The sequence below is a fragment of the Dromaius novaehollandiae genome, chromosome 5, assembly GCF_036370855.1.
Source record: "Dromaius novaehollandiae isolate bDroNov1 chromosome 5, bDroNov1.hap1, whole genome shotgun sequence".
Lineage (NCBI taxonomy): Eukaryota > Metazoa > Chordata > Aves > Casuariiformes > Dromaiidae > Dromaius > Dromaius novaehollandiae.
In genome coordinates this window covers 3,735,694-3,760,176 of record NC_088102.1, presented here as the reverse complement: position 1 = coordinate 3,760,176, position 24,483 = coordinate 3,735,694, and the positions used below count along the sequence as shown (strand labels likewise).

General features: G+C 39.4%; 1 protein-coding gene across 1 annotated transcript in view; it reads left to right on the top strand.

Moving 5' to 3' along the window:
* The window catches only part of SOS2 (SOS Ras/Rho guanine nucleotide exchange factor 2), a 57,050-nt gene that overhangs the window by 9,972 nt on the left and 22,595 nt on the right, over positions 1–24,483 (top strand). The window contains exons 2-8 of the mRNA XM_064511807.1: positions 3,398–3,523; positions 6,793–6,924; positions 8,705–8,869; positions 9,542–9,745; positions 11,006–11,149; positions 16,166–16,276; positions 18,383–18,481. Of these exons, the coding sequence (XP_064367877.1) occupies positions 3,398–3,523; positions 6,793–6,924; positions 8,705–8,869; positions 9,542–9,745; positions 11,006–11,149; positions 16,166–16,276; positions 18,383–18,481 (981 nt within the window). The remainder of the gene's footprint in view (positions 1–3,397; positions 3,524–6,792; positions 6,925–8,704; positions 8,870–9,541; positions 9,746–11,005; positions 11,150–16,165; positions 16,277–18,382; positions 18,482–24,483) is intronic.

Sequence of the window (24,483 nt, the reverse complement as noted above, 5' to 3'; positions counted from 1 at the left end):
TGTTTTTAAGTATTTTGAACTTGAAAGGAAGTGGTTGCAAGTCAAATCAAAGTTTAGCCCTGTGTTAACTATTACATTATTCCATGCCTACTAATAAAACTGCACTCCAATATTTCAGTTGGAACCTGAACTCAGTGGATGTGCCTTCCAGAAGAAACATGTCCTCAGTTATTTCTTCTGCTTTTTTCTGTATGTTCAGTGATTTAGCAAGCATCCTCTCCTTGTTTTTTCTGCTCTTTCAATTAGGATGTAGTTGAATATTGTAAATAGTAAGTGTTTTGTCCTTGATGGACCAGCAGCATTTGATTTGCCACTGAATGGCTTTTATAACTGTCTTTTTTTTTTTTTTTTTTGGCCAATGTCTCACTGTGAAATTGTTTTTCTTGATTATGGCAGTTGTGTCAAAATAATTCCTCTTAAACCCAGGGTGTTCATGAGTACCTCTGGGACATTTCTGTGATGCTCTAAGCAGGTCATATTAAGGTAGCCCATATTGTTTCAAACAGAAGCTGATTTCTGAATGCTCTGGTAAGAATAGTCTCAACCATGAAATGTTGGGATTTGTCATTGGTTTTGCTCCTTTTGAAGCAAAATTGGCTCCAGTACCTGTTTTTGTGTTCGTTGTAGGAAGCTGAGATGCTCTCCCAGTGTTTGAAGAGGGCTGAGTGCTGCTCTGCTTGGCTCTCAAAGGTGCTGGTTATCCCTGTGCTCTTGATGCAGCTGAGGACAGTGTGCCATGAGCTGTTCAGACCTGTGAACTAAAGTTAGTTATGAGTAAAGTAATTTTCCTAGTGGCAGTGACTTTGGTTTTTAAAGTGAGTCACCCTCGTGAAAGAAGGAGAATGGCTGCAATATGATACAGTAAATTGAAGTTTTCCCTTTTCTCTGAAGGGGGGACACAGCTTCTCACGCACTGCACAGCTGCCCTTTCTCGCCTTATTATAGCTCCTGTTCTTGACATTTCTGTGGGGCATCAGTAAGATTTCCCTGGGTGGGAAATACCATTTCAGCTTATTTCCTCGTTAGCTAGCTAATAGTTTTACTGTAACAGCACTCTTACAAGGGATACATGGTGGGACCTTAACTTGAGGCTTCCTGGTTTTCCATTGTTTTGTGAATTAAACTCTCATGCTCAGGAAGAGCATGAAATGCACCAACTGAAAACCTGCAGTCTTAGCAAAGTGTTTTCAAAGGGTGGTCAGGGAGGGGGTGAGTCTTTTTTCTTTTGGTAGTACCTGATCTTGTGTACAGATGAGCTGTATAACAGTTACGTGAAGCAAAAAAGTACTCCTGTTTGAGGTAAAGAAAAATAAATGATATGTACTGGTCTATACAAAAACTCTGTGACAAAACTGGATTAGAACTAGAATGTGTATTCCCTCCTCTCTTATATTCCCTCCTCTCTTAGTTTAAAACTGCTTTGTTGATATGTTTCTTCACCTTTTCAAGGAAGGATAATAGCAGTGTAGAACTAAGCTCTACAGATGTGACTTGTTATCTGTGGGGTTTCTTTCCCCCAACGTGTTCACTCTGGATATTACATAGGAGCCCACATGGTTGGTTATCACTTGTCACCATCACGGTGTAATATCTAAGCCACCAACTCCAGTATAATTAGCACCAAAATATGTTTTCACATTTTCAGTGCCCCGGCCTACTCCCCTGAGACATTTGAATTGCCATCCTTGGTATGTGAAGTCCTCACTGGTGCTCTGCAGTCTTCGAGCAGTGCTTTAGCAGACCTCTCCATGCAAGTCGTCATCTCTGCTTCTGGGATGCTGAGATGCAGGGCACCCGCCTCTGCTGGTGTTCCCCTCAGTGGATCTGCGCAGGATGTCCTCTCCCTGCCTGCTGGCCCACCTGGCCCCTCTTCTCTTTTCGTGCAGAGATGTGGGGACGAAGTAGAGTCCTGCTTTCTCTTCTTTTCAGGCCATGCCACTGCAGGATGTGGAGTCATAGTGCCTTGAGGGGGCTCTGGCTCCTGAGGCAGCTCTGTAGACCCTCCTCTGCTGCAGGCGGTGAAGGAAGCCGCCAAGACACCTTGTTTCCTGTTGGTCCTGTTTTTACACAGGTTACAAAAGCCTTCAGGGCTGCAAATTGAGTGCCCCTAAGCTATCGCTGTGAATTTTTTAGTTAATTAGTTTGGAGAAAGCCCTTGGAGCCCCCAGGTGCTTTGCGTGCTCACCCGTTGTCTGTGGACAGATGGGCACCTATATTTCAGGGGATCAGAATTTGACCCAAAGATGTTATTCCATGTCTTCCCCTGAGAAAGTACCAATCCATTGGCCTTGTGTTTGAAACCACTTACAGAATGCCACTCTTAAATATGTAAGATTACTTTTTTGAAGTGATTATCATAGAATTTGTATGGGGAAAGTAGGGAATTTCCCTGGATTGTATTCTTTGTGAATCTTTTGGCTATAGTTTAAGATCTAGTTAGTGTTTTCCTGATTGAGAGCCTGCCAAGCAAAACTGAGTATCTAGACCAGCTCTTTGGGGTTTTTTTAGGGTGGGGTGATTGTTTGTTTTGGGGGAGATTTTTAGTAGGAAAACAGTCGTGCTGGACTGGGGAGAGTTAGCTGTGGCCCTTTAGCTGGTGTGGGCATATGTTGAGGTTGCCTGTCTCAGCTTATTTGGTCTAGCTGAAAAGCTGTGATTAATCTCAAGTGACATAAAGGATGTTATCCTGCCTTGTATCAGAGGGAAGTGGAAGTCACCTTTTCTCACAGTGTGTTTGCTAGTCTTGACATTCTTGTATTCTTACGCATGCTTTTCCTTAGGTCTCCCTTTGACATAGATTTGTATTTCATATCTCTTTTTCTCATGCCTCAGAGCGTATCATGCTCTAGTTAGTTTTCTGTTCCTGAGGCATCTCAAGAGTTGTTCCAGCTGTTCTCCAGTGTCATGGCCACAGGTTTTAAGAGGGCATTAATTCTGATCCCTGCTAGACTGGTTGGTTCTCTTTCCCCAGTGTCCTTGCTTCTCAAGTCTTTTCCTCTGGTGGTCTCATGCTCCTCGTCTGTTCACAAATTATCAAGTACTCTTTGGTGGTGGTAGGTACAACTGCATCTTACTCATTCTGTGGGTGAACAGGTGTAGAATTAAAGGAGCTTACCCAAAGTGATAGTTTTCACTGCATCTTTAGCAGAAGCCTGCCTTGACTTACACGCTTAGAATTTCTTCCCAACCATAAAGGCCAAACGCTTAGTTTTTAATTGAATAGAAACACCAACTTTGCAGGAGGAGGAATTGCCATCTTAACCACATAGGAAAACTTGTGGGAAATTACTAGAAGTGTGGGATTTTGCAGCACTGAAATAATAGTTGCTCTGCTTTTTCTACAGTTCATCATTCAGTAAAACTTCTGAATGAAAAAAATGCTAATTCTTTTGGACAGGTTCAGCAACAGGTTCACCCAAACCTTTCAGCAAAAGAAGATTCCCTTTATTATATTGAAGAGTTGATACTTCAGCTGCTAAACAAACTATGCATTGCTCAGCCGCGGACTGTCCAAGATGTAGAGGTAAGACTAGATACTGGAAGATGAAGTGCTTGCTTACAGAATTGCTAAGAGGAACTAAAGTATTTTGAACAATGCAGGTGGAAGTTAAAGCAAGGTAAATCTGAAGAGCAGAGCTTGTTAATGCTACTTTTCTAAAAAATTATCCAGTATTCTGCTTTCATAAGGCAAGTTTAATTGGAAACACCATTTGTTGTAGAGGGCTTCAGGATGGAAACGGAATGTTTTCCTTCAGTATTATTTTTATAAATGCAGAATAGTTTTGAAAGATTTTCTGCTGCTTTAATACAATGAATAGAATTAATAGAATGAAATAGGAATAGAATTGAATGAATAGAATAGAGTTAATAGAATGGAAGGATGTTTCAATTTTTCCTCCTTTTTGCCATTAATATGGTCAGAAAATATAAATATTGTAATGAAAGGTTACTGTTGTTAGGCCTGGATTCTGCAGCTGAGGGAATAGAGTTGTGTGTTCCTGGAACTTTATTGAACTCACTGAGGCTCTTGTATTATTGCAGCTGTCTGCTTTTGTGTCATCGGTCACAAAATGAGGGCTTTAATGGAGTGGCTTCAGTATACAGTCTAGAGAGAGAAAGTGATTTCATGTAGCTGTTACACATTATAGTCTGGCTTTGCAGAGTATTAATTTTGCAGCCATCTATATGTCTAGGGCTTTCAGCCAACAACAAAGTAAAGTCCTCATTTAATATTCTGCATATTTGTCATGGAAATAAATATAAAATATGTTTACAAAATAATTGTCTAAGGGGGGTTAGATTCTTATTAGATACAGTAATCATCCTTTATTCCACATTGACTCAATTCATTAATTATTAATTTTGGTTTATGATTAATGTATTTTGTAATACCAACGCATGAAGATTACAGTATGACTAAACAAAAGCAAAACTTAATAATCCCTTAATACTCTCAGGATTGTTACTACCATCGGTCTCGATTTGAACTTTCGATGCGAGGCTGAGAATTTCCGTGTTCTTCCTCCAGTTCCCAGCCTGTCAAACCACTTAACACATAGGACAGACTGAGATAGCACGGATTGCTCTACACAGCAATGCTGTAGTTTTCTGCTTCTGAATCATGAGTTGATAAAATTACCCTGTGTACACAGGAATTAATAATTTTTCTTTGGGTATGTGTAAGCTCCACAAATTACTGTTTGCAAAAAAGTGCACACAGTACACTCAGTCTTCTGAGAAAACTACCAACTCGTTGAGTTGCAGTTACGATTATCACAGCTAAATCCTATGTGGTGTATTACTTTAAATATACCTGATATTTTAAGGTTGTGAGTAATAAAACATTATTGCAGTTAGCAGTATGACAGTTATTTCATTTAAAAACATGGAGCTGAGTGTAAAGAGTGGTAACAGGCTCCCCGAAACTTTATTGTTCCATAGGTCAACATGTTCAGACTCTTTCAAACTGAGGAAAATACATTACGGTACTCAGGACTGCACAGCCGGCAGGCATCTGAGATTCATATATGAAGGCTTCTGGTTCTGCTTCTCAGCTGTTCTTAGCTGTTAGGAGGAAACATGAGAGCTGTGATCTCTAAAGTTTATCATGCAGATGCTTACATAGCAGCCTGGAGTTAATGGAACTATTTGTGCATAATATTTAACTATTTGCAAGATCAAGGTCTAAAGTCTCAAATTATAACAGATTTTATAGATGAGGAAAAAGCCCTTTGAATTGTTCCCAGCAAAACATTGGGAACCAGTAAAGTCCAAATGCAAATGACATATGTTACTTGTGAAATGAGTTGGTATGTTGAAGGACAGCCAGATTCCACGTTGCCTCCATTTTGTGGGTGATCTTCCTGTGGAATCCCAAGAAAAGTTCATTTCAGTAAACCAGCCTAGAGTTTTAGGCTCCTGTCTGGGAGGAAAGGGCACTGCAGGTTGAGTGTTGAATGGTAGTGTACTAATATTAGGAAGCTGCCACTGAGAAGATCCTGAGTCTCCTGCTAAGTTTCAGAATATGCGGGAAAATATTTTTATCAAAGGGACACATAGATTACACCACCTTCCTAGGATGCTTCTTAGATAATCTATAAAGCAGTTCGCATCTGAGCTTTCACCCATGCAGACCTCAGTGTTGCCCAGGTGCTGGACAGATGGGAAAGCTGTCGTTTAGCTCAGGTTAAAGATCCAAAGCAGAGCTCGAGTATACCACACCATGTACTCTGCCTTCCTGGGAATGTCGGGGAGTGGGGAGAACACCACAGTGTGCTGTGCAACAGCTTTTGGGGTGTAAACTCAGGTGATCGCTACTCACCTCAGAGCTGAATGGAGCCAAGGCAGTTGCAATGTGCTGGAAAAGAAATCACTTGTCCTTTGTGTTCTTTATGGGATGGCTAATACTCCCATTTATTTTTAAAATCGGTTTTCCCAAAGTCACTTAAGAAGCAGGCATCAGCGTTCAGTTTAGAAGAGTTCTAAGTTCCAAGTGTAGTGTTTAATTCCCTAACTCCCCGTAGCTGCCACGACGGCAGGAAAACTGGGTGACTTCATGAAAAGCATGGACTGAGGGTCTTACATGCTTTGCTGAAGTGTGTGACTCCTGCCCCAAACTATTTGTTCTGTTGCAGAGACCATCTCGCCTGTTCGTATAGCAGCCATTGAAATGTCAATCTCTATAACAGTGACCTGAAGCAGGTTACAGTTTACCGTGGTGTTGTGGGCTGTAAACTGCAGGTGTTGTGACTGGCCATGCAACAGGGAAAGTGCAAGCTTGTAGGAGCTCCAGCTGGAGCCAGCCTTTTTCATGAATCAGAGCCCTACGTGTAGTTTGGAGATCCTGCATTTGCTTTCCATTTCTGCCATAAACTTGATGTGATGTAGGGCAAGTTACACTTTGGACTTTTATGAAATTAGAACAATACCTACTTGTTTTCTTCATTTAGGCTATGAGCTGTTCAGTACTTCCTCATGTTGTTTATATTTTGGGCTCCTTCTCTCAGCTGAGGTTTCTTGCCGCTCCTGTGATGTAAAGATCAAGAGCAGGAGTTGTTTTAGGAGATTTGAAGGAGTGCTTGATGCTTAGGGAAAGGAGGTTATTTGGGATTATTGAAAGGAGTGAAGTTGAGTTGGGTAAGAAGGAGAGAACAGTTAGGAAAATGTGTTGCAAACATTGAGGAGGAGGATAATTGGCTATATTGCAGAGGAAGTAATTTGCTGTTTTGTTTTTTTTGAAACTTCTCTTTGATTACTGCGGTCAAATTAAGTGCATCCTTTATGTTTGGACAGGAGCGCGTTCAAAAGACATTTCCTCATCCAATAGACAAGTGGGCGATTGCTGATGCACAGTCTGCTATAGAGAAACGAAAAAGAAGAAACCCTCTCCTGCTACCTGTGGACAAAATACATCCTTTATTAAAGGTATTTAAAACAACAGCCTGATAACTACTGCTTCTTCCCCCCGTCCCTCCAGCTGTATTCTTATTTTTAAAGCATAACTTTTACAGTATTTCTTTAATTTGTGTGAAAACGATTGTGAATAAAAATTCAGGCAAGTTTCTCATGTTGGCTGAAGGAGTTGAGTCACCATAGAACAGTACACATATTACTGTAGTGTGTAATAAATCTAAATCCCTGAGTTCCTCATGTTCTAGATTTTAGTTTGTCAATATATTACTCTGCTTTGAAATATGACCAGTTCCATTTTAACATAACTAAAATCCAAACAAACCTTACTCATTTCAGTGGCACTGTTTTGAGGGCTTTGTTTCAAAATGCTACAGAAGTCAAAGTAGAAGAATGGAAAACAAGTAGATCCTGTTCTTCATATACCATCAACTAAGATGTGTATTGATTTCCTTTCACTGTTGAGTTTCACCGATGCTTTCATTTAAAAATCAATAGATTTTCAAATGCATAACGAAAGACCAAACATAAACTGTATTATTGGCAGATTTTGAGAAGGAGAGGGGCCATCTTGATTCTTAAATGTCATGTCACTTCAACAGATACAGAACTCCTTGGTTATAGTCAAGGTTTAGTGTCACACAGTAAGTATCTACTCAACCATGCCTCTGTAGTTGAGTTAAACACTGCTGTTTCTTTGGTAGGTTTTCTTCTATTTTGTTTGTGCTTCATAACTTAAATAATTGTTTTTCTCCAGAGGTGGCATTGTTGCACCAGCGTTTCCAGCTAGCTTGAAGTAGAAGATGTAATCTCCTGTCTGCTCCTTTGAAGAAACATCATTCAAGCATAAGCAAAAATTAAAACACTTTTTCAGGAGTAGTCACTGTGCTCTTATATACAGTGTCTTAGTTTGTGGCAGTTAATGAGACTGGGAGAAATGTTTGGAAAGAAAAGCATTAAATAAGACCTTTCTAGAGAAGACTGGCTTTTATAAAGTCTGCTTTAGAAGTGTGTGGACATAGATAGAGAATGTGATTTTTAGAAGATACATCACAACAGGATGAGACACGCATTAGTTTATTCAAATGTGTGAACTTGTCTATTTATTCCTGGCAGTCCTGTCACAAATAGTGACTACATGGTACATGCAGTACAGAACAAGGGGGCACGTAGCTAAAAAAGAAAGTGCAACATTCATTGTGGGTTTTTTTCTGTTCAGACTTTTCTCTCTAAGTTTTATTATTTCGTATTAATACCAGTATGCAGATAGCTTTTCACTTTGTATAGTCAAAGGTAACGGGTGGACTAAAATGGATCATAGCACGTAAGAGGTTGAGTATACAGTCTGTAGTTCCATTAAAGACAACTTTTTTGGTCAGAAATAAATTAAAATGAAGTGTGCTTTTTTTCTCAAGACTCCAGATTTTGGCCGCAGTCCCTGCAATATGCGTAGATGTGGACTAGCATTTAAGTAGAAGGGTAGTTCCAGTGAAGTCCCTTCCCTTAAAGGAACCCTATTTTTAAAACTTATTTTTAGGGGAAGGATTACTGTAAGTTCTCTAGCTTTTCATCTGGTCTATATATGGCAAAATGTCACAGGGAATTATTTGCAAGCGTTTCCTTTGACAGTGTTGATCGAGTTTTCATTTGTTGTCCTTTGCCCTGGCTGTTACGTTGCCATGAATTATCAACACAGACAAGATTAATTTCAGTAGAAACAAAATGTATGAATTGTTATTCAGAATGAATTTAAGGAATAAGTAGCATTGTTGTTTTTCTTGTTTTCAATTTGCAGGAGGTCCTAGGTTATAAAGTAGATTACCATGTCTCTCTGTATATTGTGGCTGTCTTGGAATACATCTCAGCTGACATTTTAAAGCTGGCTGGAAACTATGTTTTCAATATACGACACTTTGAGATCTCCCAGCAAGACATAAAAGTATCAATGTGTGCTGATAAGGTAAGGAGTTGGGATTAAAATCATCTTTTGGAACGATAAGGAGGTAGATACAGGAGATAATATTCAGAAGACTCATCCAAAATAAGATATGAGACTAGTCTCATTCATATTCATAAACTTCTCTTTTTTTTCTATGCCAGACCTGTCACAGTAAAGGCTTAACCTGTATCAGTTAAGCCTGTTAAATTTGGGAACAGTAGTACTTCTTAGAAAACAGTATAAGGCTAGAAAATGATCTTGTCCTTTATTTAGCAGCTGTGTTAATGTCCTCCTGATGTCACTTTGTAATGATGGCTCTTTCCTTCTTTGTAGCACAGAAAGGACCTCTAGTTTTCGTCCTCATTAAAATGAGAAACATTTTTGTTGAATTTTATCTTTATCAGGAGGGTTTTATCAAAAGCTTATGCAAGATGCCTTGTTTTCAGAGTTGGTTCTGCATGAATTGTAACTTGTTTTCTAGGTCATACTAACTTATAAAGGGGAAAATGGCTTTGGCAACTGATCCAGCCTTCTCCTGCCAAAGTTTAAATATTACTCCCTTGTGAAAGTGATCACAGAAAGTATTGTGTTAAAAACTCGAAGGATTTCTCTTGGATACATTGAAGTAGTTAAGCTCGAACCAAGTGTAAAAATCAGGCTTGCCTCTGATTTTTTGTTAAATTCCTTTGCTAGGTTTTGATGGATATGTTTGATCAGGATGACATTGGTTTGGTTTCTCTCTGTGAAGATGAACCCTCTTCTTCTGGGGAGCTCAACTACTATGACCTAGTGAGAAATGAAATTGCAGAAGAAAGACAATATCTGCGGGAGTTGAATCTGATAATAAAAGTATTTCGGGAAGCTTTCCTATCTAACAGAAAGTTATTCACACCAAATGTAAGTCCTTTAAGTTATTGATGTGTAATGCTAATTTCTCCATTAGAAGCCATAGCATATCAATTTTACATTAACTGTATTGGAGGTAAAATTAAATTTGATTTATTGTATGGCAGTGCATAACAACAGTTGATGTGAAATAAAATGGAGGAATTGCCAGTAATAGTCTGAAGAGTACTGCTCTCAGAGTGAGGTTTAATAGACACGATTCCCTGTTGGATGGCAGCAGTAGCTAATGCCCTTTGGTCAAGTATGTAATAGTAACACTTTTGCTTAAGAGAAAAATTATTTACCTGCATGCACAGTGAATGCAGATGAATGCTTGAATTGACAGTCTACTCCAGGGCACCCCTATCTGCAGAAACTGCAAGGAAATCAGTCCTTGGCCCCAGAGACGTTCCCATTACCCCTGCGTGTGGAGGTTCCTTGGTAGTTGACTGGATATTGGAGAATTGTGCAAATGTGGGGACAGAACTCAAGTGAAGAAGGTGGGAGGAGAAGGGAGCAATGTTTTGGAGCTGAGGAGTATTCTTCCGTTATATGGAAATGGGTATGAAAGATTTACAAATTGCTTGTCCCCATGAAGAGATTGCCATGGTCTTTGGGCTGTCAGGAGATACAAAGCAAGCTGCAGTGTTAGGTTGGGGCAAGTTAGGTGGAAGGCTTTAAAGAGGAGCGTTTCAGAGGGACCAAGGGAAGAGTACAAGTCGTCGAAAGAGACTGCATAGTCGGGAGGGTTTGTAGTGCATGGATTTGAAAAATCTAAAAACAGATTTGAAAAAGGAAGCCGACAGTTCCTTCTCTGAACCCAAGTAGTGTTTAGCCAAAGTAGTTAAGTAGCTGCTTTTGTTTTACCTGTGGTTTTGAGGATCTGACCTTAAAGCTGCTTTTAAATTGCTTCCTTCATGTTGTGTTCTGGGAGACGAGAATCAGCAGAGGGGAAAATAACAGCTGTGAACTGTGGATGAAGAGGACAGACGTTTCTGTCCGAAGCACTGAACAGCCTGTACCAGGACTGCTGCTGCTCCGGCCTGGGAAGGATGGCGTGCTTTCTTTCACTGGGGTTAGGATTGTGCAATATTGGATGTGCCCAGACAAGCCTGCTGGGCTGGGAAAACCATGTAACTTAACTTTCTTCCTAGCTCCTTTTGGCTCCTCTCCGTTTGCCTCTTGGTTCAGGCTTCACTAAAAACACTCCGGTATTTACATAAACAAAATCTATGATTGTGAACACTACTAAGGTGTATTTTATATTTGCAGGATATCGATGTGATATTTAGCAACATTTCAGATATTCACGAGTTGACAGTGAAGCTTTTAGGATTGATTGAGGATACTGTTGAAATGACTGATGAAAGTAGCCCTCATCCTTTGGCTGGCAGCTGCTTTGAAGATCTTGCAGAGGTAAGGGTCTTTTTAAATCATTGATTATTCTATTTTCTTAATTATTCAGGACTGATATTTGATAAATTTACAGCTGTAAAAGGTCCTTTTAGTTAGCTCTGAACAGAGATCTTCCTTACCCGTTCTTTATTAGGTAGACTAAAGTGTGCTTAAAGTAAGTAAATACAAAACTGAAATCTTCTTTGGGAGTGGGAAATCTATAGTACTGCAGGGATGTGGATTTGGAAAGTAATTAGCTGGGATTGCTTACTGAAAGGTGATGCTTTGTTTTCTTTAGGAATCGGTGTCAGGCCCAGCACTATGCAAAAATCCTAGCAGTTGGACCTAGATCTGTAAGATGTCTGAGTGACTTGCCTTACTCTGTAAACCCGGCTATTTCAAACAAAATGTGTTCTTAATTCAGATGAATGCATTATTACACATCTAGATTGGGAAATATCCTCTCTGCAAAATAATGACTGTGGAAAGGAATGCAGTATCAAAACAGACATGCAAATGAGCAGGAACACACCATGCAGTCTTGTAGCAAAAGGGCTATTGATATTCGTTGACCTATAAAATAGGTATCGAAGAGTAGGAATAAGGGGAGAGACTGCAAATTGTATTGGTTCATACTGGAATATTGTTAACAGTTCTTCTGTCAGTGTTTTATAGGGGGCATTGAAATACTGAAAGGACGACAGAAGAGTCACAAAAGTAAAGTTGTTGAAAAAGTGATTTATAGTGAGCTAGCTCACTGTATCAGTTTATTCAATCAAAATAAGATTGGAATATAAGTACCATCATGACCTGAAAATAGAGTATGAAATGACTCTAATTCAGCAGAGAAAGGCAGAACAAAAAGTAGCATCTGAAAGGTAACAGGACAGTTCAGCTTAGAAATGAGGCACTTCTTTTCAAATGTCAGCGTAGCTAACTCTTGGAACAAATTATCAAAGTAGGTGTGGAGTTCTTGCTGTCTTTGGACATGTTTGAATCAAGTCTAGTTCTTCTTGAAAGTTGTATCGAGCGCAGTGTTTTGAGCTGAAACATAAAGGTAATCAGTTAAACCCTGTGGACATCAAATGAGATGTTCTGGCCTGAGTGAGTAAGTGTGTGTCTGTGAATGTGTCTCAAATGAGCCAAACAGTGAATATGAAGTTAATGTTTTTATTTCAAAATTACTATATTTATACAGATAATGGCAACCAGTAGCTTTTCTATTTCACTTTTATGTATGTTCAGTTTTTAAAATCAGAGAAGTACATGAGCATACCAGTGCTGTCTGCAAAATAACTATGGTTTTTTTGGGTGTGCAGACTACATACCCTTCAGCCCACTTATAAATGTACCATAAAAATCAAGTTTTGCTGGTTACTTCAATAAGCTACCGCTTGTATGCATATCAATAGAAAAGTCTAGTTGAATTTTGGTTTACTACTTAAGATGTTAAAAGCATAAATTGCTTATATAATGGTGATGAGAAGCATTTGAGCAATGGATTAAAGTAAATAGCTATTACATAAAAACTGAAAACCAAATCTTAAAATTTGAAATAGTACAGCACAGTTCTGGAAAACATACATATCTGTGTTTATTGCAAAAGTTACTCTTAGACATCCTGTGCTTTAAGGGAAAGAAAGCTTTTCAATGAGTAAAAATCTGACTTGCTTTTTATTAACTGAAAAACTTAGGAGTTGAAGAGCAGATTACTCTTCAAACCTACTTTTTATACAGGTGGTAAGTTTGAATTTAAAAATTCAAGTAGCACAGAGTAAGATCTACTTAACAACTAGCCTGTTTGATCGTCTCGCTTTTATATTCTCTTTTTGTGAATGTGTTCAAAAGGGATCATTGAAGAAAGTTTAAAAGTAAAGTGAGGTGTGTGTTTGCTTTGGCTCTGTTACTGCCAAGCTTGCTCGCTTAGTGTTTCTGTTAAAAGATTTTTTGCTTGTTTTGGAACGTGATTAAAACAAACAGCCCTTTCAAGCTGGCATTTTCATGCTTTGTCTGTTTTTCTGCGTTGGTTCTCTGAAAGGTTTTAACAAAAATATTTTAATTTTTTGAGATACGGAAGTGTGGGGAAAATGAAACAATTTTCCCTGGGGCGGAGGGCATTAAAAAACGTGATGCCTGGCACACAGGGGTAGGAAATGGAAATTTGTTAATATCCTGATTATAAATTAGGATTTCTTATTTGGCGGTGAATTTTACCATTCTAATTAGCACAGTATGATTGTCTAGTGATGTTTTACTAGTGGCAAGAGAACCTCAGAACAGAGGGCAAGGTGTCTTTGTGCCTGCTTCGAAGGGGCCTTCAAAAGGCAGCTAAGAAAAGCGAGGTTGTTGTCAGTAGACTGTAGATTTGCTATGATGGTATTTGCATTTGAACTGGAAACATTCTAGGCAGGCACACAGTGAAAAGGGTGGGAGCCCCTGCCCTAAAGTAAAAGGGCCTGAAGTGTACAAACGCCAATCCAGAACTATGTGCTGTATTAGTATAATTCATATGGGCATCAGATAAACATGTCTCCATAGCATAAATGTGAGAAATCAGCTTTGATATATAAGTAGCTTTTGCAAAAGCTATCTTCAACAAAACTACCAGTGTAACAACTGTGTCCAGTGCTCCAGAACGAGGAAGACGTGGATTTATTGGGGCGAGTCCAGCGAATGGCCACAAGGATCATTAAGGGACTGGAGCATCTGTCGCACGAGGAGAGGCTGAGGGAGCTGGGACTGTTTAGCCTGGAGAGGAGTAGGCTCGGGGCATCTTCTCAATGTGTATAAATATCTGATGGGGGAGAGTAAGGAGGATGGGGCCAGGCTCTTCTCAGTGATGCCCCGTGACAGGACAAGAGGCAACGGGCACAAACTGAAACACAGGAAATTGCACCTGGACCCAAGAAAACACTACTTTCCTGTGAGGGTGGTTGAACACTGGCACAGGTTGCCCAGGGAGGCAGTGGCGTCTCCATCCTTGGAGACTTTCAAAACCCGACCGAACGTGGTCCTGGGCAGTGTGCTCTAGGTGACCCAGCTTGAGCAGGGGGTTGGACCAGACAATCCCCAGAGGTCCCTGCCAACTCCAGCCCTTCTGTGATTCTGTTACATTTTGAGCAGCAGTAGCCACCTCTCCGTTCCTGCTACCTACCGATGCACACTGGACCCAAACCCCGTGTCTGATATGCTGCTTCGCAGAGGTTTATGTTCATTTTTTCTTGTCTAGTATGGCAAAAATAAACTGTATATGCAGTGTTTTCTCCCCCCACCTTTAATGTGAATCTTCCAAAGCTAAGACCCCATATTGTATGCTTGTATATCATGGGCAGGGGTGGAGCATGCCAAAAAGGCAGACTGTAAACTGGATTCAGATTCTGCTCGGGGAAATTGGCCTGTTCAGTAACGAGGTGCATCTCTTGGTTTCTCTTTGGCTGCTGCTGCTGACCTGCCAAACCCTTTATTTCACCACTTTCTTTTATTTCACCACAAGATACAATCTAATGTGGATTGACAAGGATGACTAGAATTTGACAATGACAGTTGACAGTGATGATTAGACTTTGCATGTGGAAGGAGAGCTCATTCTTTGTCTCTCCTCCCAGCAAACAGTTTAATTACAGCTGCACCGCGAGCAAGGCAAGAAATCCCCTGCCCCTCTGCAAATAGAAGACCTGAGACTTTACCTAAATGTTCAAATGAGCTTTTGTGGTGTTTGGTACTCCCAATTTCTACAGTATATATTCTGACAAGCACTTTTGCATTAAGGTGAAAAGAGATATGTGCTTATTCTGGGCATACTGCCATCAACACAGGATAATCCAGTGATTCATGAGTGATTCAGCCCAGTGAATCTTCAGAGACTCGAGAACAGCCTGGCAGGCTTCGGAGCAGGTGATCTATGGGCAGTCGTAAATTATTCTCACGGAGGTTTGTGTACAGTCAGGATTTCATCTCAGTCAGCCTGCGGTTGATCTCACAGAATTGCAGCTAGATACCCCATCCAGGTGCGAGGTTTTTGCACCTGAAACCTTGGTGTTATCCTGCATATTATCATATCTCAGGAACAGACTGATAGATGTATCCAGCAGATTTTGGTGGAGGTTTTCTGTCCAGACGCTATGGAGGCCTCAACTTTATCCAGGCTTTATTTTATCCTGTCACTGAGTATAGCATGTCTGAAACAGTGGGACTGTATTTGAACTCCATTAAGACTTCTCTTGTTTTCCAGTAATCTGCTGGACACACTGCTCAACCTACTCCTGCTTCTCAATAAAAGTTTCACAAGAGCCGAGTGCATACTTTCCTACTGGTCAAACAGTATTAGCCTCAAAAGACTCTCGTGAGCCCTCTCAGAGGACATTCCTCTGAGACTCTATCAGACGAGTTACTTTGTCCCAGAGTGAGGTATCGTCCCAGTCTTATAACGTGGCCAGAAAAGTGTGCAGATGTCCAGTGCTTGTGCCTGACCATCCTTGTGTGACGTTTCCTGCTAAGGTGGTGGTACAACAATGCCTCCTTGTGACAGTCTCTAGAGTTCATCTGAAGCGTCGCTTTACTTGTACTTCTTTTCTAAGTGGTGTTCTTCATTGACAGAGAGGAGGTTCTCTAACCTTGATGTTTCCAAAATTCTTCTTTAATCAGCATTGTGCGTACGAGTAATATATGCTTGCATAGTGGGCTGCATAGTGGTGGTGTAATTCATAGGGCCCATATGCACTATAGAGTAAGTTATTGTTCTTTGTGGAATGTGAGTAGACTGAAAGCAAGAACTTTTCTTGGCTCCTGTTGTTTCAGTAAGGCAAAATTTGTGTTAGTGATAAGTATGGTGAGATTGAGGAATGCTGAGAAAATGTGCGCTTTTAAAATTCAGAAGTAATGACTTGTGGTTTACTGAATATTTTTGTTTTCCAAAATTTAAATTTTCTTGAAAAGTTCCACTTGTGTTTGAGCTTACTAAAGGAATGAATTGTACCAACTGGGACAGAATTATTCTCTGTCCTTCTTCTATGTATATAATTCTCTGTCTTTATTTAGGAGCAAGCCTTTGATCCTTATGAAACCTTGTCCCAGGATATTCTCTCTCCGCAATTTCATGAGCATTTTAATAACTTAATGGCAAAACCTGCTGTTGCTCTTCACTTTCAGGTAAGTGTAGATAAATACTGAATTCCTTTGGTTCTCCTTTGGTTTTGAAGGTTTGGATTTTGTCAGTAATTGCTTACTTCCTACTGTTCTTTGCTAGAGGAAGAAATCCTTTGGATTCTGACCTTCTAGCAGTGTAAGATACTTGGACTCTGTCCTTTCTTGCAGAAACTGGACACAGCTCTGACCCATCCATGAGTCTTTTGCAGGGTTTTTTTTGTGCTCACATCAGATGCCTTGCTTCCCACTATGAAAGCAGAGGGTGACCTTTCATGCCTGCCACTTCCCTGTTGTGCCTTTTAATGCCAAGCACAGGCAGTAAGGAACAATATTTTAATTTTCTTCCTTGCATGTCCCAGGTCCCTTGTTTGGAATTGAGACTGGGACTGGCACTTTTTCCTGAATCTTTCCTTTAATAGCACTGTTCACCAAGTTCATGTGTGGTTTTTTTTTTTCTTTTTCCCCCTCTGCCAGTGTGGCAGATCTGCAGTCCAGAAGACTAACTTTGTATTCAGAAGTGTACTTAAAGGAGCTGCAGAGCAAATGTTCAGTCACTGGTGCATCCAGCTTAAACCTGTGGTGGTAGAGCTTAGTTTGCACAGTTTATTGAGGCCTGCATCACACTCTGCAGGCTGAGGTTCCTCTGAACCATTTCTTCTGGGTGGGTGTTTCCTCTTCAGCTCTGAGCACTTGGTAAACTGGAACATCTCACTCTTAAAGATTACTTAGGAATGAAGTAAATGTAAAGCCCAAAGGCCTGTTCCAATTTAAATAGATAATAGAGTCATTTGACAGTGAATCTGGCCTTCTCTCTGGCTCTGCTCACCAGAAGGCAGAGATCCAGGCTCTGGGCCATGGATGTGTATGAGCCGTCTCTGGCAATTGCAGAGGTGCAGCCAGAAGTCTTAAACTGGGGGTGAGTTCTTTTCCAAAAAGGAGATCAGGTAATTCAGTTTCTGTTTAGTAGTTACCTTGGTATGTAAGATAGCAGGGATTTCACCATCCCTTGGAAAATTTCTCCTCACCTTATCATTTGAATTATTGTGTTAGTTAACTGCTGGAAATGGGAAGGGATTTCTGACTCATTTTCTAACTCATGAGCTTGTGATTCTCAATTTCTGAGAGGGGTTACTAATATTAATTTCTTCTGCATTTGATGAGATCTCCATATTTCTGTGCTATATTGGGTGTAAATTGAAGCACAGCATCCATAATTGGAAGGAGAGGACATTAGAGAGAACTTGGTGACAAGTTTGATTATATAGGAATCCTGGTTGGTCTTGAATATTCCACTGTTTCCTTTAAATTCTGCAGCACACTGATTTCTGTGGCCCACAGTAAAACATCTGTTTTGGAAGTGAGTATGAGCATTGCTGGAAATACGTTCAAGCATTTTCTTCATCCTGAGCTGTGGCAGTTCACCTTCGAAAAATATATGTGGCTTAGCCGTAGACGCTGCATTATTCCGAGGTGGTGTCACTTTGAGCTAGTGCTAACTGATGAGTGCAGACAGTGCTGCAATATAAAGGTGCTGTGGGCTGTGATATGAGCACCTTTGCGTGAATTAAAGGGTGCTTATAAAATGTCAGATGGGCAGCTTGCTCTCCTAGCTCTTATATTTGGTTTGCCACTGCTAGCAAAAGTGCAGGCCATTCAACTGATTGCCATGGTTAAGGAGGCTGATTCTGCCAGGATTTGCTGTGGGGCTAGGGGCGCTTCCAGAGCTATGGCTTTGCTAGTGTGTGTGCATCAAAATCCACTCTAAGCTGTTGATAGGAAAAGGTGCTTGCAGTGTCTGGAAAAAGGGTGTTTACAGGTTCTGTTTGCTTGATGGCAGGGAATTTCTTTGTCTCTGAATCTTACCAAAGAGTCTCATTAGACAAAAATGTTTTTGCAAACTGTATTGTCTTCCTGTCTTCCTCGCTAGCAGATGTAATCAGTAGGATGCTGGAGGAGCATGGATTGGAAGGGGCACCCTGGATGTCTCTAATACAACCCTCTTGCTCAAAGTAGGGCTGACTTCAGAATTAGATTGGGTTGCTCAGGGCCTTTTCCAGGCCAGTTTTGAGTATTTCTGTGTAAGTAATCCTGTATACTTTTCCTTTTCAGTCTACTGCTGAAGGGTTTAAAGAAGCTGTACGATACGTCCTCCCACGACTCATGCTCATCCCAGTCTATCATTGTTTCCACTACTTTGAGTTACTACAGGTAACACTGCACACTCTTGTTTCCTGCTGAAAATATTTCTTAATGTGAATTTGAGCTTTTAAGTAGGCAGTCAGATTTTACTTACTGATTCTGAATGTCTGATAAACATTAATTTTATACCAGTTAGTATCGTCTGAAAAGTAAATCCACGTGAAAAGAAATCTTCAGAAGCTTCTATTGCTCTGATCTGAATGTTTAAAGTAACTATATTTTATAAAATCAAGCAAACTTTTATTGAACCTGAGATTTAATATAGTTAAAATGTAATGTGGCAATCTTATAATTCTTTGTTTCCATTCAGGAAAAGGTAAGCATAATTCAAATCAGTATTCTGTCTCAAGTCACACTCCAGTTGCAATTCAGCTGATCTTGCAGGGAGCGAGGGGGGGATTTCCTTTCAGCAAAAAGAATAATCCATTCTTAATGTTCAGCCACTTGTCTTGAGCCCTAAATGGAAGAGATTTAGCAAAAAAAACCCAACTGTCAAAGCATACCACACTTTCTCCATATTAAGGAGGAATGAAAATAAATAGTTATTTTCTCATTTTGTGTATTCCAAGAAATGACATTAATTAAATGTTCAGGCTTTATGGAATTCCAATTTAGATGATAAAAAGTTATTCTTGTAGAATATATTTCAAGGGTCTTATCACACCAGTTCTTTATGTTGACATCTCATCTGTATTTATAAGCAAATCTGAGTATTGCAACATTATTTATTTTAGAACAGCCTTTATTTATTTGACCAGAGGTTACTTGCACTTATTTTATTCTGATGTGCACTAGCAAGGTAGTCCAATCAGTAGATACTTCCCTTGGGTATAACAGCTAAAAGCCAAGAAGTAACTAAGCATATATCCTTTTGCTTACCAGTAAATGTTTCTGCTATGAGTTATGAGAAGAGAGGCCAGCAGTCAGCAGAAATGTAACATCTGAAATCTATAATGATCATACTTGAATAAGAAAGAATAGTGCTGCTGTAGAAAATGCAGTATCTTGAAAAATACTTAGAGCTTTTTAAAATAGCTGAAGATAGCATGAAAAAAGTTTCTGTTTGCCCCATTGTGCTAGGAAAGTTTGTAAGGCTCATACAGTTGTGTGAATGATTGAATGGTATGTACGTAAATTAAATGGGTGAAATATCCTGTGGGTTTAGTTTACATTTTATTAATGGCATCAGAAGTTACACTTTTTTTTTTTTTTAAGTTCTTAACGTAAAAAGTGATAATAGCAGTGTTGTGCTGACCTAACTGTTTTATGGTTTTCCTTTTTATTTCAAAGGATTTACTTGTAAGAAGGAAGAATAGGAAACTGCAACATAGAACATACATAATACCATGTAAAATCTTCTCAGAAGTAAAGAATCTCAAGCCAGAAAACAGGGGGAAATAGGGAAAATAGACTAGTTCTGTGATTAATACCTAACATATAACTTTTTTATAGTTTAGTCTAATTTTCATTATCTGTGCTGTGACTTTCTGCATATCACAATTCAGATAAGGAAAATATGGCTGGTTTAATTTGAGTCATGAGCCACGTATCTCCAACGTATGAATTACTAGTATTTTGTGGAAAAGCTTAAATCCAAGTGATTTCAATAAATTTTAAATCAGGAAGCCTTTCTATTGATAGTCTAGAAAAAAGTTATCAAAGCTTAAAAAAAAAATCACTCTAACCTTCGATAAACTTTTTTCCAGATTGTTGGACTCTCTCTATTGAGATCAGAAACTTTACACTGCCTTAGTTTTAATATTTGCTTTCATAAAACTTCTGTTTCTGTCAGGACATCTTCACAAAAGAAAATACACTAAAACAGATCAAAGAGCTAAATGATGTCAGCACAAGCATAGCACAGTTCTGCCTGCCTTGCTGTGAAACGAGCACTAATAGCTTTCTAAATATGTCTCTCTCAAAATAGTTTAACTTCCTTTTCCCTAAGGGTCAGTTGCATTTTTACATATGGTAAGTCTCTGGCACTTCTTAAAATGTTCTTGTTTCACATTTGAAAGGCGTAATTGGTTCAGTGACCTGTATTATGGTGAAGGTCAGACTAATTGTGTCTTAAAGCTAGGCATTAGAGTGCATCACTATGAAGTTAAAGAATGAAATCTTAGGCCCCAGCTTTGGAAATAGTCAAGCATATGCCAGATTTTTACAAGCTACACATACCCCAGTCACTGCAAAAATATTACTTAAAGGTACATAAGCGTGCGACACAGTTACTTGCATATAAATCTTTGTGGTATTTAAGCTATATACTGTTTGGGCATTTTTTTTAGTGAAATGAACTCGATGGGAGTTTTGCTTTAACTGTTTTGTAATTTTAATTTAAGATTAAATGTTTTTCATATAGACTTGGTAGTTGTTTTCTCTAGTGACAGTACAGGCTGGTTGCTATTTATGTTCTAAACATGGCACAGAGAAGACGATTTGTTTTTGATAGCCTGTCTTAAATCTGCAATGCTGTAAGATTTTTTTTCTGTTTCTTGGAGGCTTTGAGCCAGAATGATGAAATTTGACTTTTATGCAAAGTGCGCAGGATTTCTGAGTAGACTTAGAATTCAGCTGCAGTGGTCGACGCTTACCTGTCTGCAGTCATTTTCTCCTTGTGAGCACTGACCAGAGCATCTTAAATACCACTCTGTAACGAATAATGGTAAATACTGACCCTTTTGTTGTGATTGCTTCAGTTTCAGGTTTCAAATTCAAACTTCATGATGCATTTTGAAGACATACTACATGTATAGCAGTGATTTTTAAAAAGCACACTATTTTTAGGGACAGAGAAAGTATTTATTCAGCAGTATTAATATGTTGTAAGCGTTTAGTATTTTTTCTCTGTTGCCATTGTATTTGGCTCTAGTAGCCTTGTTGGAAGCCAGTCTGTCAAAAATGGAAGCAGAAAAGCAATAAAATATTTTCATGACTTTGGTAGAGAGAAAAGCTAAGATTGAGAGTGCTCACCCTAAAGGATATTACCAAAAAACGTTCAGACAACTGAATTGAGAGATGTGAAATAAAATAGTGAATGACTTGCAGAAGAGTAATGATGCTTGCTCTTTTGCAAAATGCCGATGTTAATAGACAGGAAATAAATTAAATGTTTAAAAGGTAAGCCCTTCTTAAATCCTCTCTTATCAGTCCTCTGGAGTTCAGGATCATAAGACAGTAATACTGACGTTTCTGAATAAGCCTGCTCATGTTTGGTTTTTCCTTCTCTTGGGGAGGCAGAACAGAAAACAGACAACAGAAAACAGAGAGGAGACTGTTAGTGCTCTGTCTTTCAATTTTGTGTTTTGAATAGCATATCCAGAGCATGGGATTACTTTCACCTATTTACCGCAGAAGAAAACCCACCCTCCTTGTCAGGAGACTCAGGATACAGTTCCATTCTACAGGAAGCAATACCACAGCCATACAAAAGTGGGTCCTGTAGGCAAAGCAAGCTACCCCAGCTGTGTACAGGATGGCACCCTGACCCCAGCAAGCACTTTCTCCCAGCCTGCAGCGCAGCCACAATTCCACTTAAATCATGAGTTATTTCTTCGTGCTTGTCAAATACTGAGACTCAAAGAGTCACTTTCATGTCTCTGACATCCAGCAACAGCCTGAAACACCCAAGATTTCTTACCATGTGTCACTTGCCCTCCACATTTTTGTGGTCGGCTAAGCAGTTAACAAAGAATTGCATGATTAATTTCTTTAAAGATATTTTAGTTCATTGTTTCTTGTTGAAAGCATTGGTTGCAGTACAGTAGTTTGATGTACAGCAACAAAAACATGCTCGATTTACATGCACAAGCCATTAAACAGTAGTACCCAGACTTTCCTGCAGCGTTTCTAAATGAACGCTACTATGACAGCTGACACTCAGCTTTCTGGTTGTTCTCATAAGCTCTCAAAAAGTGATGAAAATAGTGTTCCAAACATTAGTCAAAGAGTTTACAAGAACTGAAAGAGAAGCAGACTTTTTCGTGAATCAGTCAGAGCTAGAGCCGAAAGGACTGATGCTTAGGATTCTGGGCGTATGTCTGTGATAAGAATATATATCTTCCGTGGCATGTTACTGTGCAGTGCTTATAAAAAGTGGTGTCTGTACATTATCCTAAAGCATTTTGCATGAGAGCCTGATAGACTGTTAGTCTGCTGCTTTGACAGTGTTGCCTTGTGCAGGGGGCTCTTCGTGGGACTGCAGGCTCAGATCTTAGGGCTGTTACAGTTGTTACAGGCTGGAATGATATTTGCACACTGACGCATTCTGCCTCCATAAAGCAATTAGGATCTGTGTAATTCTTTCACGCTGCAGAATCATCCTCCCTGGTGCAGAAACCCATTTGTGCGGTCGCCTCATGCAGGATCTGCCTCAGAGAGTCTCTTTTGCCCAAGTGTGAGGCACAAGGGCTTGATGCACTTTGAACAGCCTGAGGTAGTTTGTGTCTCTGGTGACCTCTATATCAAATATGTTTGGTTTGTCTGATCTCCGTTAGCAGCAGTGGAGAGGTCACCAGGAAGCAGTCTTTGAACACTGTGAGTCAGAGGGCAGGCCTTGCTGAGACTCTTCTTTAATGATGTTAATTGCTTTTTCAAGTATTGACAGATAACCTCGGTATAGCTTGCTTCAGAAAGGATGATTACAGCAAAGGTTGAAGGAAGTCAGGCTGAAAAAAACCAACTGTCCTGATGAAAAAATACAGGTAGTGAGCAAAAGTTGTTAGGTTATGCAAACAGATAACCCAAATATATTCTGTTGTGAAATCTTTAATTGATAATCAGAGTATTCTGGGTTTTAGAATACAATGCTTGGCATTTCTAAGCAGGACTCCTTAATGCTAGCAATGTAAAGCAGAGCTTAGTGCTTCCTCAGTCTTTCAAGCTCCAGGTATGTTTTCACAGATGTGTGTTTTGATACCAGAATTCAAAGAAACTTTATTTATTGCGTGCAACGCAAAGAGCTCAAGGGGTCAGATAATCCATCTGAATTGTGAACAATGTACCAATTAGACATAGTAACTTTAAAATCATGAAAGGAAAGAGAAATTTATTCTGTTCAAGTCTGTTCAGCTCCAAGAAGATTTCCCTTTATTGATAAAAGAGTATCTCCTTCCTTCTCATGTGACTTGCAGACACAAGATTATCCCTAATTCTTGCATGTGACTCACTATCTTCTTATCAAGCAAGCCAAAATATATCAAATTCTATCTTTTGATCTTTTCCCCTGTTACTTAATCATTGACACCAACAGAGAAACCCCTGTCTTTATGAATTATAAAAGTGTAGCTCCTTGTGAAAATGTTGCTGCTGTGTGCTGTGTTCTGACAGTAGAGGAATTTAGGGCTGCGTAAAATAATTCTTACTCCGTCCCTCGATATTTAACACAATAATAAAGAAATCAGATAAGTTTAAAAGCTTCCTTTCTAAAGTACTGAGAGTCTACCAAATAGCAGTATCAAGTTCTTTGCACACAATGGTTGGTATTTTTTAGTGGTTCTGAGAATTTTAATACAGTGTGTTTCTTCACTATTTTTCTCAGTTTTTTGTAAAATAAATTTAATAATTGTTACTCTCATTTTATCACCACTGATATTCTTACATTTCTCAGGCAAAAGCAGGACTCCCTTTTCCCATTTCTAAAGATTTACGTATTTTCTCTGCTCTTTAGTCAGAAAATATGGTTGTTAAGAAGAGGCATTTGGAAAAGTAGACATTGGTCAAATGATTACAGAGAATGAGATAGGCTTTGGGTGATCTGGCTGATCTTCAGGAATCTGTGCTGAAGTTGCAGAAGTGGATCAGATTGGTCAGTGGACCTGACCAACATGGATTTTTTTTTTTTTAATACCAAAAAGCAAGCCAGATACCATTTAATGCACGTTACCTGCCAAACACAGCTCTCGTTTTGGAGCAGGTATGCAAGAAATTCTACCCAGGAAATGTAAGGAGAAGATATTTTATCAGACTCGATAGCTTTTCCCACCTTCAGGATTGTGTAGTTGTCATCTTTT